The sequence below is a fragment of the Xyrauchen texanus genome, chromosome 32, assembly GCF_025860055.1.
Source record: "Xyrauchen texanus isolate HMW12.3.18 chromosome 32, RBS_HiC_50CHRs, whole genome shotgun sequence".
NCBI classification, from domain to species: Eukaryota; Metazoa; Chordata; class Actinopteri; order Cypriniformes; family Catostomidae; genus Xyrauchen; species Xyrauchen texanus.
In genome coordinates this window covers 14,092,022-14,108,534 of record NC_068307.1, presented here as the reverse complement: position 1 = coordinate 14,108,534, position 16,513 = coordinate 14,092,022, and the positions used below count along the sequence as shown (strand labels likewise).

Genomic DNA, 16,513 nt, shown 5'->3' with positions numbered 1-16,513 from the left:
ATAAATATTCACATTAACTTGATTTATGAATGTTTTGTTTCAAATTGTTCCAGTTGTTAACATGTAAAAGAGGAAAATTACACCTTTTACATTACAAATTCAATATAAACGTTAGTCTCACCAGATCTAAAGCAAACATGTACCGTACAACAGATTTATTCAACAACTTAATTTTATTTCCATTATTACTTTGAAATACATTTATCTTGTACAATGAATATGCTGTGCATTTTGTTTCATTAAATGTCAAAATTCAGTTTTTCCCCATTGTTGTCTAGTTGTTTTATTTGTATATGCAATGCAGATGATAATAATTACGATAATAATAATCAACAAACAGACAGGAAAAGATCTGAGTGATACAAAGCACTTAAATTCTCTACCATCCTGAGCTCCTGGTAGTCTGGGCAAGATATGGGGGGGAAATAGACAAGAGATGGCCTACGGCACTACTTGTCCATAGCAGACTTGGGGTGATATAGTCATTCTTGCATGACTATATATATATATAAAAAGACAATAGACATACTAAATGTCATAAGTGCGAATTGTAGCGAGATTAATTCCCCATCCCCTATCGCACGACTGACCATTCATTTTTATTTTCCTTTTTGGTTAAAAGGAGGACCACGACTGGGTGTACACTGGATTAACTGGCTGCAGTTCTCTGATGTTAGAGTGAGGGCAGTGTTAGACCAGTGCTTTGGGACAAAGCTAGAATGCTAGTTCATTGTTGCAAAAGGAAGATGTGCAAATAAAGCATGTAGCATGCTTTTTGTCATGCTGCTACTTTATTTCAAGCAAAATGAATAAGCAATTGAAAATGGTGGGCAGTTTGGGTACCAACTAACAGCTTTAATGCTTTGATACACACCCCCATCTTTCAGCATTCACATTACCCATATTCCAATTACACTATGGGACTGGTTAATATAAAAAGTCATTCAAGTATTGTGAAGAGTTTCAGTAGAACATTTACATGTTTGAGGTGACTGCAGAACCAGTCAGTGGTATTGGGATTGTGTATGAAAATGTTTTCTTGATTACTTTGGGCATCAGATTTAGCCTCTTGAGCATAAGTGTGTGTGTGTGTGTGTGTGTGTTGTGTTTTGAATGTGAATGCAAATTGTGTAGGATACTGAATGAGAGGACATCTGCTTGTCTACAAAGGCCAGTGATTACAGAGTAAAGGGCAGGGAAAGAAATAAAGAGAGAAGGAACGCAAAAGAAAGAGAGGAAGTGAGGAAGAGAGACAAGGCCAAAGAGGGTGAAGGTGAACAGTAGTGTCCCCAGGAGCTCCTCAGCAGCTACAAGTCTCTGCAGATGGCTTGGCTCTATCATTCCGGTCTAGTTTAATTGGCTCAGGAAACTCATTGTATAACTCCACTTCAGTTTCCTACAAAAATAAAAAAGAATGAGCACAGTTGGCATCCCCTTCATCACGACTCAATGCATAAAACCTATTTTAAAATAAATATCCTTTTAATATATTTCTATAATACTTAATATATTTTTGAATACAGTGCATGTACCTGTTTGAGTGCATTGCGTGCAATGGTCTGGAAAGCCTGCTCTACGTTGATGGCCTCCTTTGCACTGGTCTCAAAGTATGGGATACTGTTCTTACTCTGACACCAAGCCTGTGCTCGCTTGGTTGTTACCTGAGGGTGAGAATATGTGGACAAAAACAATCTGTAATGAAAATGTGTTGAAGTTACAGAGCTATTAATGAAGTAAATAGGATTGCAGCCATTGTTGGTACATTAATGCATTTTAAATTAACCAGTTGTATTTTTGTGGTATGATGATTTTAGCAAACACCCTTAGGGGGCTGTTCACACAGGACGCTTTTTTTGCGTCCATCTGCAATGTTATGGAATAGTTTTTCTATGTAAACTTGCAGTAGATGGACATCTTTGCCCACTACAACATGTCTCGCTGCTATTGACGCCATAACATGTTAACAGAACTTGAAGACACCTGCATTCTGTTCCAGTTGTTGTGCTGTCTTTAGCTATATAAAGGAATAGTTTACCCAAAACTTTTAATTCTCTTCATTTAACCTCATGCCATCCCAGACGTGTTATCAATTGTTCTGCAGAACAATATTTTTAGAAAAATATCTCAGCTTTGTTGGTCCATACAATGCAAGTCAATGGTGACCAAAACATTTAAGCTGCAAAAAGCAAATTAAGGCAGCATAAATGTAATCCAAAAGACCAGTTTTCAATCAATACCTTCTCAAGCGATCCAATCGGTTTTGGGTGAAAACAGACCAAACTGTACCTCCTTTTTCACTACATATCTTGACATCAGCAGTCTCCTTGGCGATCAAGATTTCAAGCTCGATTGCACTTCCTAGCACCATCTAGCACTCTGCACATGCATCAAGCATTAAGAAGTGTAACAGAGATTGAAATCATGATCGTGCCTAAAGACGGCAAGGGCAAGATGTACAGTGAAAAAATTGTTACATTTTGGCCTGTTTTCACCCACAATCAATCAGATCACTTCAGAAGACATGGATAAAACCACTGGATTCTTATGGATTACTTTTTTGCTGCCTTATGTGTTTTTTGGAGCTTAACATTTTTAGTCACCATTCACTTGCATTATATGGACCTATAAATTCTAAAAATATTCTTCTAAAAATCTTTGTGTTCTGCAGAAGAAAGCAAGCTATACACATCTGGGATGGCATGAGGGTAAGTGAAAGAAGAGAATTTTTAGATTTAGGTAAACAATTTCTTTAAACTCAAACGCATTCTGTATGAACTGCCCCTGATTTTAGGAGGCGAAATACTTTGTGGATAGGTCATGCTATTTAAATAATCCAAACCAAACATCTGATATCGATGATCAAATAACACATTTACATGTACATATATAGGGTATCTGTGATCTTGAATTAGCCCGCTCAGTCAATGAATGGCCTTTAAGAATCTAAAATTATTTTTAAATATATTATTCTCACTTCTATGTTCTGGTAAAATTCAGTTTCTACACCTGGTTGTATACATGACTACAATGGATAGAGTACCATTTCTCTTGACTGACACTCTGTAATAACCTAAATGACTATAAACCTTCACGGATATAAATAAACTCTACAAACTCATTCACAAACAGGAATGCCACATCACCCACCTGCCTATTCTCTAGGTCAATTTTATTGCCCAGCACCACAAACGGGAAGTTCTCTGGGTCGCGCGGACTGGCCTGGATCAAGAACTCGTCCCTCCAGCTGTCCAATGTCTTGAAAGTGTTGGGGGCAGTGACATCGAACACCAGCACACAACAGTCTGCACCACGGTAAAATGCCACGCCCAAAGACTGGAATCTCTCTTGACCTGCTGTGTCCCATATCTGTATGACAACAAAACAATGTGTTACCAAATTAATTTGGTTTTACATTAACAGCAATCATATATGAATTTGCCAGGCTGAATCGCACATTTGTGTAGTCGGAAAATTATGTAACAATACAAGTATTTTTTTAAAGGGGCATATCATAAATGAACCCCTTCACACGTCAAATTAGCAACAGCACTTTGATTAAATTATTTGTTTTACTCCAGACAAAAATATAGTGAGTAATAGCTAAGAATATGTCTTTGACATACGTACATGTTTCATGTAAACAGGTGCTGCTTGCACGGCCATGTTCACCCAATGGGCAACATGGGCTGCAGCCCAGGGCCCCACCACTAGGGGGAGCACTGGGTAAACAAGATCAAATATGAACTTTAATATGAATTGTGTAATTGCTAATGAATATTAATTTGTTTAATTTTGACGTTGGTTAACCGGTGTAGAGCTGTAGATCACATGACCTAATTAGCTATGATTATCATGAGCTAGCCCAGAGTCCCTGGAAGGCTTAAACCTGGCGCTGGTTGCTTGTATGCTGCATCTTACCTTATTTACAACAAATAAACAGAACATAAAATAGAATATATCATTAAAGGAGGCGATTATCTTCAAAACTAACCCAGACACAAAGTAATCGGATGCATAGATCATTAGATAACCCACACGAAGCACGATAAGCACACAGCATCTGGCATCTTGCTATGAGGCTACAAATACGTTAGCTTTCATGGATCAGATGAAGTCATCGGAAATGCTGTAGTGTCATGGAACATTAAACCAATTGTACGGAGTTCAGATTGCTCCAACCAGTGGTGATAATCTTCCATATTTGGGCAACGAGTCATGTGATCAATCACTAATTAAATTTGGCCACCAGGAGATGGCGACAAGTACATGACACAGACTCAATAATGACTCAAATAGCACTGAATGAAACTCATTCTGTGAAATCTCATTACTAAAATCATGTCTGCATGCCATTCATACTGTACCTTTGGTTAGTGTTGTGCTTGCATGTTTTAATTAGTTCTTATTTACAATTTTGTATTACGTTTTATTTGTTTGGAGAGGCTTTTGGACACTAGGATAAATAATTCGATTGCTTTGTTGTATCAAAATATTTTTACTCAGTTACAGGTGACATGATTGGGAACAAAACAAAAGCAGTTTTATATTTATAAAACAAAAGCAGTTTTATATTTATAAAACAAAAGCAGTTTTATATTTATAAAACAAAAGCAGTTTTTTTATATACATGTATGTGTGTCAAATAAGAAAATTAAAAGTCAATTCTTTGCTGTTTTTTTTATGATTTTTCTGTTAAAAAATTTAGACGTTTCTTTATAATTATACCAAACACTAGTTATAAGCCTTTAATTTTGGGTATGCCACTGAAACAGGAAATCATTAAAAACACCCTCAGAGCTTAGTGTTAACTATAGGGTCCAATATACGCTCTTTGTAAAGCCTGCATTACATCGTAAGCTTTTAACAAAAAATCTGTGCTGAAATGTGCTGCACAAACAGCTATTATCAGATCAGAAATGATCACAATTCTCATTTAAAAAATAAAATTTAGCTGCTCATTTAAAATGTTCAGATGTTCAGAAATGCAGAGTGGCAGGTGCTATACACAGTTTAATAAATGTCTAGTTTCAATAGATGCTTTATGAATTTCTTTTGGAATGGGGTTGAAGTTTTGAGTTTGGAAAGTTATGCATGTTTTCTTAGCACAATGAACTCTTCTCAAAAGATCAAGGATCAATTTAGTTTAGAAAAATGTTAATGAAATTAAAAGTCAGTTAAGGTAATGTGATATCTTTCAAAACACACTGGCATGCAGGAAATACATTTTTTTTTAGATGCTTTAAAGCATCATGTGCCTTTCTGTAACCATACAGTATGTCTGTAAAAATAAAACCTCTGTACCTGCATTGTGACAAGTCTGTCGTCAACCATCACTTCTTTTGTCAGGAAATCTGCTCCTATAGTAGCTTTGTACTGATTACTGAACTTTTTATTCACATACTGGTTCATCAGAGATGTCTTCCCAACCCTGTTGAGACAAACATATTAAAATACTTGTAAATGTGCACAACTGTGTGTCATGAAAAATAACCATTACATGAACAATCATAAAAATACTATAGATCAACAAAAACGGTATTCACTGATGCAAACCCACAGTTCAGGTAGAACCCGACGATGTGATGTGGATATAGTGAAAGAAACAGTAAAAATTGCAATATTTTATTAAGCATTTCTCTCCCACCCACAAACTCTCCCATCTTCACCCTGCTGAGTTTCAATCTGGAATAATGTAAAATAATGCGTGGAAATAAATGACTCTATACTGAATATTTTTTTGGTTTGTATTTGGTGGTTGACATGACATGGCTTTTAAATGATCAGAGCATCATAAAACAAACAAACACTGCCAGGCAAAAAAAGGATGCATACTCTTAATATATTGTTGGACCGTGTTTAGCATTGTTTCAACATCCTTATGCAACATCACAACACTCTTTTCTGTCCAGAGTTGTATACATTTTTGGCCGACATCTTGTATTGTTGACGTGATAGTCTAACCACTCTGGAGAGTCTTCTCAAGCACATCCCAAAGACTTTCACTAGCTTAGTTTCCATCCACTTTTTGCGCTGTTTTGTTATCGACAAAATAAAAACGCGTACAAATTATGCCGTCTTCTACCTGTTTGCATTCAAATGGCCTTTTAGCAATAAAAATGGTGTGCATGATGACGTCATACCTATAAAAAAAAATGGTTTTGGTTTATCGCAAAAGAAATCTGCCCTTAAGCCATTTCCATACAGAAATGTGTGTTTATTGCTAATTAACCTCCTAATATTTTTCCTTAATATTATAAAATTGGGAGAGTATTGAGACAATTCATTGAAATGACCCAGCTTACTGTCATTTTAATTTCAGCAATCAATAAAAGCTATCAGAAGAGGAGGAATTGCAATCAAAAGGGAACAGTTGCCCTTCAGATAGGACTGTAATATTGGTCCTGATGTTGCACCCATCGCAGGTTGCCTTCGGTTCCGACCCGAAAGCTAATCGTCATTGCCATGTTCAAGCTGGCAACTTGCACTAAGTAGTGAGGGAAACTTTCAGTCTTAGTATAAGGACCATCCATCCATGTGTATATGCTGTGTGCACAGCTATTAAAGAAGATCTGTTGCGGTGTAATATCAGGGTTTACATATGATACATTCCTGATATTCAATAGGCTATTTTAAACAATGATCTAAAGCATTGCTATCACAACTGCATTATGTCCAGCAACTTTTATCTAACAACTGAACTTGATTGTCATCTAAAATTTATTTTAGCATCATAATTCAATTTACATTTTCTGAAGAAGCTCAGCAAATATGATCCGAGGTAAAGAGGATTTGATTTAAAAAGTTCAAAAGCTTGTTTACTGAAAGTGAACTCAGCATTGGACATATAGTTCAGATAGTTTATAGTCTTGAAGTGTAAATCATTCTGAGAATGTCATTCAGCCGACTTTTTTCATCTACATAACAGGGTAAGGCTAATTTAAGTTTGTGTAAAGAAAAGGCACGCGCATATATATATATATATATATATATATAAAAATATAGGTCTAAAAAAATTCATTTTCATTTGGTAATTAATTATTTTATTTAATGCTTTGTTCATTTGGTAGGCTAATTTATTTGACTTAAAACATGGAATTTTGCCATCATTTTTTCAAAAGTAAGCTAAACAATAATTTTATAGAATTTGGCTGTTAGTGTTCTAAAAAAGCACAATGAAGCTTTTCTTCTAGTATTGTGCATTTGTTTTTAATTTAAAACATCTTTGAACATAAACTGTTTTTTAGTTTTGTTTTTTTTTGTATTGTGGGCTAAATGCATGACTGCAGTCTATTATTTTAAATGGTATAGAAAAGCAACTTTAATAAATAAACGGATGTTTACCGTGATTAATTTAATCGCAAACAGTGGCGATTCATTTGTTCTCCGTGCACTTGTCGATGTGTATGATGTGAGATATTTGTGTTGGCACTCCTGGAAGTGAATCATGTTTGCAGCATCGGATCTATATACTGTTAAGATCAATCCATTATCACGTACAATAAATTGCCTTTCAACGATGTATACCGGCATCATGATTAACAGGCAAACGATTGGGGTAAATGTGACACTACATTTTTGCGTTAATGCCAATTTTCTCAACAAAAAGTGTTTCCAAACCAGTTTTTCATGACATTTGAAGGATCGACATGGAGTTTATGCGGTAGAGCTAAACAGAAAAATATTATGTCAACACTTGTGAAATTTATTTATAATATTAGCAAAAAGGTATTGGATGGGTTAATGTCAGGACTCTGTGATGGCCAATTCATGTGTGAAAATGATTTCTCATGCTCCCTGAACCACTCTTTCACAATTTGAGCCCAATGAATCTTGGCATTGTTGTCCTGGAATATGCCCGTGCCGTCAGGGAAGAAAAAAATCCATTGATGGGATAACCTTGTCATTTTATTGCCGCATAACGTTGTTGAGCCAAGACCTGACCAACTGCAGCAACCTCAGATCATAACATTCCCTCCAGAGGCTTGTACAGTGGGCATTATATATGACGGGCTCATTGCTCCATGCTCTTCCATTCTTATCCTGTTGAGCCCATCGTTTTGGAATAGAGTAAATCTGGACTCATAAGACCACATTACTTTTTTCCATTGCTCCATAGTCCAATCTTTATGCTCCCAAGCAAACTGAAGTAATTTTTTCCAATTAGCCTAACTAACAAGTGGCTTTCTTGTGGCCACACAGCTGTGGTCCCAATCCTGTAAATTCTCAACACATTGTGCATGTGGAAATACTCTTACTTTCACTATTAAACATAGCCATGAGTTCTACTGTCAATTTTTTACGATGTGACTGAAGCATTTTTGTGATCTCCGATCAGGTTCATTCAGGATTTTTTCTGCCCATATTTCTTCTGCGAAGCTGACGGTTCACCACTATCTTTCCAGATTTGAATTATACATTTGACAGTTCTTAACCCAATTCCAGTGATTTCAGCAATCTCCTTAGTTGTTTTCTTTGTTTGATGCAGGCTAATAATTTGCCACTTCTGAAACACAGTAACATCTTTTCCACGATAATGGGATACGTCTTCCGACATGGTTGTTTAAGAAATGAGAAGCTACACACTGCATCAGTTTGGGTTAAAAGACTTTTTGCCAGCTGAAACATATTAATCACTGCAATAATGATCCATAGGCTCTTAAGGCCAGGCAGTGGCCAGGCAGTGTATATGCTTATATTGTTTGTAAAACTGTGCATTAGTAAGATGTAATGGGCTATAACTGGAATTTCAAGCAATCAGGGCTGGATTGGTAATCTGGCATACTGTGGCATTTTCCCGGTGGCCGACACACTTCGGGACCGATCAGGGATGGTCTGGCCATCGGGAAATGAAACGTGAAACCAGGCGTCTGCCGATAAGCTGAAATGAGCCACGTTATGCAGAACTGGCCACAAAAACGACATCACAATATGCCGAAGGCATATGCAGAAATAGGACAGTGATTTCTATTCCTAGTCCACCCCTGGTTGTGTGGTGGGCCGCTCAGGGCTTGAAAGTCCAGGGCCACTTTTTAGTCCAATCCGCCCCTGCAAGCAATGTTTACACTTCTACTCAAAATTCACATCTAAATGCATGTACGGCATCACTCCCCGGGACATGTTTTCCTTGTTTCACTCAGAGCCAATGGGTTCACACTCTCGTCTCAAAGCTAAACTCTAATGATTGTGGCTTAATTTATCCACCCTAATCAATTCATACAATTATGTGTTTATTTAATGAGTAGTGTATCATCAATAAACTTTATTAATAACATTGGAAACATTGGATTTCATTAAAAAGTGACTTTATTGACTATGTTTTTAATTAAGTTTAATCAATAAGGGTGTTTATTTTGATTAGTGTAGACTTGCTGGGTTCACATCAGGTCAAAATTATCCTAATTATGTCAAATGTATTCAGAAAATAAGAAAAGAAAATATTAGGACTAAACGATTAAAACAAATCTAAGCAATTATTGTGATTGCAATTTGAACAGTGATATGATAAACATAAACATTTGATTTTATTGTCAATTAATTGTTCAGCCCTAAAATATACATCAACAGCAAAGTCAGGCATGAATTAATTTTGTCATTATGAACTTTGTCAAAGAAATGAATAATTTCTAAGTTACAACAGCTTTGAGTAGACCAGTAGTAGTCTGACACTTTAATTGTAACATCAGTTTGTGGCACTTTAGACACGCACTGCTTTGAAAATCACTTCCTGTGGGTCAATATGTGTTGTCACTTAGGTTTAACACATTTCCAAAGAACAAATTTTAAGGCTTTAATGTCAACCGTTGAGGTCAAATAGAGGGAGGGGTATGGATCTATTAAACAGAATGCTCTATAACTATATCAAATGTTGAAATGTGTAAACTCACCCGGAATCTCCAAGGATGATCACCTTGAGTAAAACTTTCTTTCTTGATGTCATAGTGTCACAGCTGAGGGAAAAGGAAGCACAAATCATAAAGCAAGAATTTTAACAGCACCACTCATAAGAACAAAAAAGGAAGTGAAAGCAAAAGCTTTTGTGCTCAAATAGGCCTAATTTAAGGATTGGAACACAGGTCGTAAACTTCATCTGCAATTACTACATGCTAATAACACAATCTCACATTTCATTTAACTTGCACACTCTGAAGGGTGTTATAAAAGCTCTTTTTGTTTGAATGAAAAAACCCATGATTCTGCATGCACCTTCAAATTGGTCATGTGCACTCTTACTACCAGTCACGAGGAACATACTCTCACAGACGGCATGCGCACGCCTACTGTTAAACGCACAGACTTCCTTTTTTAATAGGGTGGCTGGAACATGTCGTAAAAAATAAACATGTTAAATAAATCCAGGCCCATCTGCAGAAATACAGGGGTATATCCAGTCCCGGAAATTGAAAGGGAGAGAACATAGGGCATGAATTATTACTAAATACAGTACTCTGGAAGTACAATATCTGGACCTGAATACAAAAATCAGACACTTCCTGTCTAAATATAAACAAATATATATATATATTCTTGGCCAAAACAGAAAATTCAGGACACACGTATTTTACATGTTCTTATTAAGGATGCACCAAAACTACTTTTTCTATAACTACACACTTCAATATAAAATAGAGTAGGCAGAGAAGAATTACATAAAAACGACATGTGTATCCTATTAAGAAAACCTTTATTATAAACTACTCTACTGGATAATGCAGCAGAACATTTAACAGTAATTCCAGTAAAAATATTCAATGAACATGAAGCCACTTCTATTGGTACATAGTTTTTCCACTCAATCCATTATCTAGTGGATCTCTTTTGTGTACATTTCAGTTGTGTTAGGATTATCACTTTATTACTATAATTAAATAATACTTATAATAATAATACTACATTTGTATTATATAACAATACATATTCTAGCTTTTATTTTGGCAGGATATTCCAGGAATAACTTTGAGATGCGCTAAAACCAGTAGCTTCACTACTGTTTGTGCGAGTGCAGCTGTTATGAGTGTGTGTCAACAACAGAGCAGCGGCCATTCACATAAGCACATTGCGCATGCAGACGATATATTTACTTATTAATTTAATAATATTAAATATTTGTGAATCTTTGCGATTCACAAAACGTATGTATGGCTTCCAGATTTTGAACATAATACACGAGTCATAAGGACTACTTTAATGGTGCTTTTATGGTTTGTTAATGTTATATTGGAGCTTGACAGTAACAGCTATGACACACAATAACACACATATCAGAGCACTGGAAAACGCTCAGAAAATGAATGTGGACTTTAATGTTCAACATAAGCAATGCTTTTTCTCCATGTGAGCGTTTCTGTTACCGGATTTTAAAGTACGTTTCTTTTCACATTTTTGGCCAAGATTTAAGCGTTTTTTTCCCTCGCTCTCGGCCGAAAACCGAAAATAAAATTTTTGGCCGAAAATGTTCAGCGGTCAACATTTCGCTGCATCCCTATCCAAATATGCTTTTTGTCTCCTGGTTCCACCGCTTTTCATATCAAGACTTGACTACTGTAATGCTCTGTTGGCTGGCCTCCCCACTGGCACAATTTAGCCACTGCAGTTGGTCAAGAATGTGGCGGCGCAGCTGGTCTTAAAACAACATAAGAAGGCTCACGTCACTCCCCTCTTGATCTCACTGGCGACCTATATCTGCAAGCATCAAATTCAAGACTTTGACTTGGAACAGCACCATCTTTAACTAACTCCTCCAGGTCTATGTCCCCTCTCGCTCCCGGAGATCAAAGAATGAGCGACACCTGGTGGTTCTATTGCAACGAGGCACAAATTCGCTCTCCAGATCATTCACATTCTCGGTTCCTCACTGGTTGAATGCACTTCTAATCCCCACCTGATCTGTTGAGAGCTTCTCAACATTCAAAAAACAACTGAAGACACATCTCTTCAATGAGCACTTAATCAGTCCACAAACATAAGGCACTTGCATTCTAGGTTTCAAAATAAAAAAAACATTTGTGTGTCGGTTTCTTTTTTTTCTGCTTTAACTTCTTTACTACTACAGCTACGATTAAAACTTAGCAGAGTGATAATGCGGATATTGTTGGCTTTGTATGACGATTTGCTTACGTTCCTCATTTTAGAAGTTGCTTTGGATAAAAGTGTCTGCTAAATAATGAAATGTAAAATGTAAATTTAGGTAATTTATACTGACAGCACAGACTCCATTAATATTCTTAATTAGGATTGGCAACTTTTCATCACGTAAATACGTGAAGTTTAAGCATTTTGAGCACTTCAATATATTCTGAAGGTCTTCATTTCGGCCAAAATACGATTTTTGAACCATTTACTCAGAAATATATTACATCAAAAAAGTAAAATGGGTTTCAAACTATGGAAACTGCAAATTACATAAAGTGCAACATTTAAACAGTAGAGCTTGGTGTGGTGATTAATACTGGTAATGCAAAAAAATATGAAATGGAGAATCAATGGTAAATTCTGTAGACACAGTTACGGCTAAAAGAGTATACACAAGGGCTCATTATTGGCATGTACCTTGCAAAACATTATGACATCACAATTGAATCACGGCATAGTTTAATAGGACTGGATGTTTTTTTTTCTGTGATTATCTCAAAAATGTCTTTGAATTCGATAAGACTCTTTACATGACAGAGGGTGAGTAAATCAAATCCACATTCAATGCAAGCATTGAGTTTTAACCTGAATTTCTCAAAACTTTGAAGCCTGATTTTGGGCACCAAGGCTTTAGTAATACAACGGCTGAAAGACAAACACAGCTATATATACAAACTGACTGAAGTTACAGATTTACTTCTAAACAATTGTCAGACAATGCAGAAAGAAAGTTCACTTGACTTTGTATGCAATCTATCCATTTGAAGACTTGTACAAGACAATAGAATCAGGCTAGCAACAGAATTTGGATATAAACACGTAACAGTATGCTCCAACTACTGGACTAAAATCAGGCAGATAACATCAAAATGTAGGGTGGAGTATGCAGTTAGCCTTTCATTTAGCAGTGTGAACCTCTGTCTGTAAGCTTGGGCTGTGTATACAAAGGTTTACTTTAGAAAATGACTTTTCTGCTGGACAACTGTTGGAAGCACATTTGAATTTTTTCATATTTTATAAGATTTAATTTCAATCTAGTCTATCTTCCACCACATAAAAGTACTAGTGGTACCATGGTACAGGGATAGTATCAGATGTTAACGATCATGGTACTTTTATATATAATTTAACCAAAGTTATATAGTAAAAATTTAGATTTTCAGATGAATCGTGATGTTATCACGATAAAAATATTTTAGTCGGTACCCCAGATTAGTTTTTTCAGTTAAATATTTTATAGTTTAATTAATTTCATAATCAAAATAGTGTCTAAAAAATTTATTACATTTATACAGAACAATGTTTCTTTACTTTTCAACATACCATTGACAGTTTTTTTTTTTTTTTTAACTCATCGAACTGCCTCAGTAAAGATCCTCAGAGCATAATCCAAAACACAAAATTGTTCTTATTTTTTGTCAAAGTACTGCACAACAGACATCATGGAAACATTGATGAAAACTTTTATTCAGTACAACAGCATTCTTGCTTGTGAGAGTTTACTTAATAATAATAATAATTAGTGGTGCTTGCAAAGCATCACTATTGTAATCTCACATACTTATTTTTCTTCTTATTATTATATCTCCATAAAAACCTTCGGCACCTAACTCGTCCCCAAGACCGCTTGACGTAGACCCACCTAATGAGGTGTCAAATCGAATGGCCTATTGAGGACACGCGTGCTATGACTTTTATAAGTTTATCGGGTACGGTATTTGCCCCAGGGGCAAAAAAGCGTCGAAAAATCCCATAGACTTAACATTGCGACAAACTTTGACGCGTCACAGCTCCGAGCGAGGATTTCGCAGAAACATGTGATTTGCCACATTTGAAGAGGCTGGCAGGCTCTGTAAGAGCATACCTCAATATGGGGTAAAAGTTGCACCCTGGGGGCAGGAGCTGCCCAAAATTGCCCCCATTGACTTACAATGGTGTAGGACTGCCCATGAAATGAAAATTGCATAGGGATTTTGTATTGAACATAGCTCTAGATCACAGTGTCATAGAGACAAGGGGCAGGCTCATTTCACTCAGATGACCAATCAGTCTCTCAGGATCATTGTGAAGCTATCAAGCCACGCCCTAGCAACAATTTAAGAGCACCTTAGCAACAAGTCCCATAGACTTCTAATGAAAGACATCAAAGGGATATCTCCGGATAGAAGTGTCATAGAAACACCAGGGTGGTCTCGCTTTGACTCGGGCAGCAAACAGCCAATCATGAATCACCTCAACACTTCCTAGCCCCTCCCTAGCAACCATTGTCGAAGCACCTTAGCAACCAAAATCCATAGAGGGATATCTTCCATTCTGAATGTCACAGAGGCATGGGAGTTGGTTTATATCATTCATACTGACAAGCAGCCTTTGGAGATTCATGATTGGCAGCTGCCAAGCCACTCCCTAGCAACTAAACAGAGTACCCTAGCAACCGCTTAGCAGTACAACTATATCTCTGCACCAGAAAATCAGAGAGACTTCTGGGTTGATTTATTTCAATCAGGATGGCAAGGACACTTGATTAGTATCACTATGGTAACTGCCTAGCAACCAGATGGGGTTACCCTAGCAACCAGAGTAACAAATCACATATCTCTGCATCAGAAAAACGTAGAGACTTCCGGGTTGACTTATTTCACTCAGGATGGAAAGGAGCCATGTATTGTATTACCTTGGTAACTGCATAGCAACCACACGGGCTTACTCCTAGCAACCGAAGTAACAAATCACATATTTCTGCACCAGAAAATCGTACAGACTTCTGGGTTGATTTATTTACTGACCGTGATTTTTGTTCTTTTCAAGTTACAGCATGCTGTTTGATCTAGTTTTGCCACGGCAAGCACCACTCACATTTTCTTCAGGAAATTGTACCCATCTAGTTATTTTTATTAGTGGTGCTTGCAAAGCATCACTATTGTAATCTCACATACTTATTATTTTTATTTTTATTTTTATTTTTATATCTCTTAACAAAACTTCGCACCTAACTCGTCCCAAGACCGCTTGGCATAGACCCACCTAATGAGGTGTCAAATCGAACGGCCTATTGAGGACACGTGTGCTATGACTTTTATAAGTTTATCGGGTACGGTATTTGCCCCAGGGGCAAAAAAGCGCCTAAAAATCCCATTGACTTAACATTGAGACAAACTTTGACGCGTCACAGCTCCGAGCTAGGATTTCGCGAGAAACGCAGTGATTTGCCACATTTGAAGAGGCTGGCAGGCTCTGTAAGAGCATACCTCAATATGGGGTAAAAGTTGCACCCCTGGGGGCAGGAGCTGCCCAAAGTTGCCCCCATTGACTTACAATGGTGTAGGACGCCCATGAAATAGGGATTTTTAATTAAACATAGCTCTGGATCACAGTGTCATAGAGACAAGGGGCCTGCCTCATTTTACTAAGACGACCAATCAGTCTCTCAGGATCATTGCAAAGCTATCAAGCCACGCCCTAGCAACCATTTAGAGGACCTTAGCAACAAGTCCCATAGACTTCTAATGAAAGAGATCAAAGGGATATCTCCTGCTAGAAGTGTCATACCAACACAAGGGTGGTCTCTGCTTGACTCGGGGCAGCAAACAGCCAATCATGAATCACCTCAACACTTCCTAGCCCCTCCCTAGCAACTATTGTCGAGCACCTTAGCAACCAAAATCCATAGAGGGATATCTTCCATTCTGAATGTCACAGAGGCATGGGAGTTGATTTATGTCATTCATACTGACAAGCAGCCTTTGGAATTTCATGATTGGCAGCTGCCAAACCACTCCCTAGCAACTACACATAGTACCCTAGCAACCGAGTAACAAATCACATATCTCTACACCAGAAAATAGTACAGACTTCTGGGTTGATTTATTTCACTCAGGATGGCAAGGAAACTTGATTACTATCACTATGGAAACTGCCTAGCAACCAGATGGGGTTACCCTAGCAACCGAGTAACAAATCACATATCTCTGCACCAGAAAATAGTACAGACTTCCGGGTTGACTTATTTCAATAAGGATGGCAAGGAGACTTCATTACTATCACTATGGTAACTGCCTAGCAACCAGATGGGTTTACCCTAGCAACCGAAGTAACAAATCACATATCTCTGCATCAGAAAACGTAGAGACTTCTGGGTTGATTTATTTATGACCATAATTTTTGTTCTTTTCAAGCATGCTATTTGATCTAGTTTTGCCACGGCAAGCACCACTCACATTTTCTTCAGGAAATGTACCTATCTAGTTATTTTTATTTTTCTTATTTTTTATATCTCTTAACAAAACTTCGCACCTAACTCGTCCCCAAGACCGCTTGGCGTAGACCCACCTAATGAGGTGTCAAATCGAACGCCTATTGAGGACACGTGTGCTATGACTTTTAT

At 37.1% G+C, this 16,513-nt stretch overlaps 1 protein-coding gene across 1 annotated transcript; it reads right to left on the bottom strand.

The window, feature by feature from the left end:
- Positions 1-171: 171 nt before the first annotated feature.
- On the bottom strand, positions 172-9,969 carry LOC127626285 (ras-related protein rab7). The gene is made up of 5 exons (XM_052101974.1): positions 9,885-9,969; positions 5,302-5,428; positions 3,148-3,366; positions 1,533-1,661; positions 172-1,396 (listed from the first exon to the last, which is right to left on the bottom strand). The coding sequence occupies exons 1-5, from the start codon at positions 9,935-9,937 to the stop codon at positions 1,301-1,303; spliced, it is 624 nt and encodes a 207-aa protein (XP_051957934.1). The 5' UTR covers positions 9,938-9,969; the 3' UTR covers positions 172-1,300.
- Positions 9,970-16,513: the final 6,544 nt, after the last annotated feature.

Coding starts and splice junctions, on each gene's coding strand:
- LOC127626285 (XM_052101974.1), bottom strand. CDS start 9,937: ATGACATCAAGAAAGAAAGTTTTACTCAAGGTGATCATCCTTGGAGAT. Junction 3,367..5,301: donor ACAGACTTGTCACAATGCAG/GTACAGAGGTTT, acceptor GTTGTCATACAG/ATATGGGACACAGCAGGTCA. Junction 1,662..3,147: donor TTGACCTAGAGAATAGGCAG/GTGGGTGATGTG, acceptor TCTCACCCTCAG/GTAACAACCAAGCGAGCACA.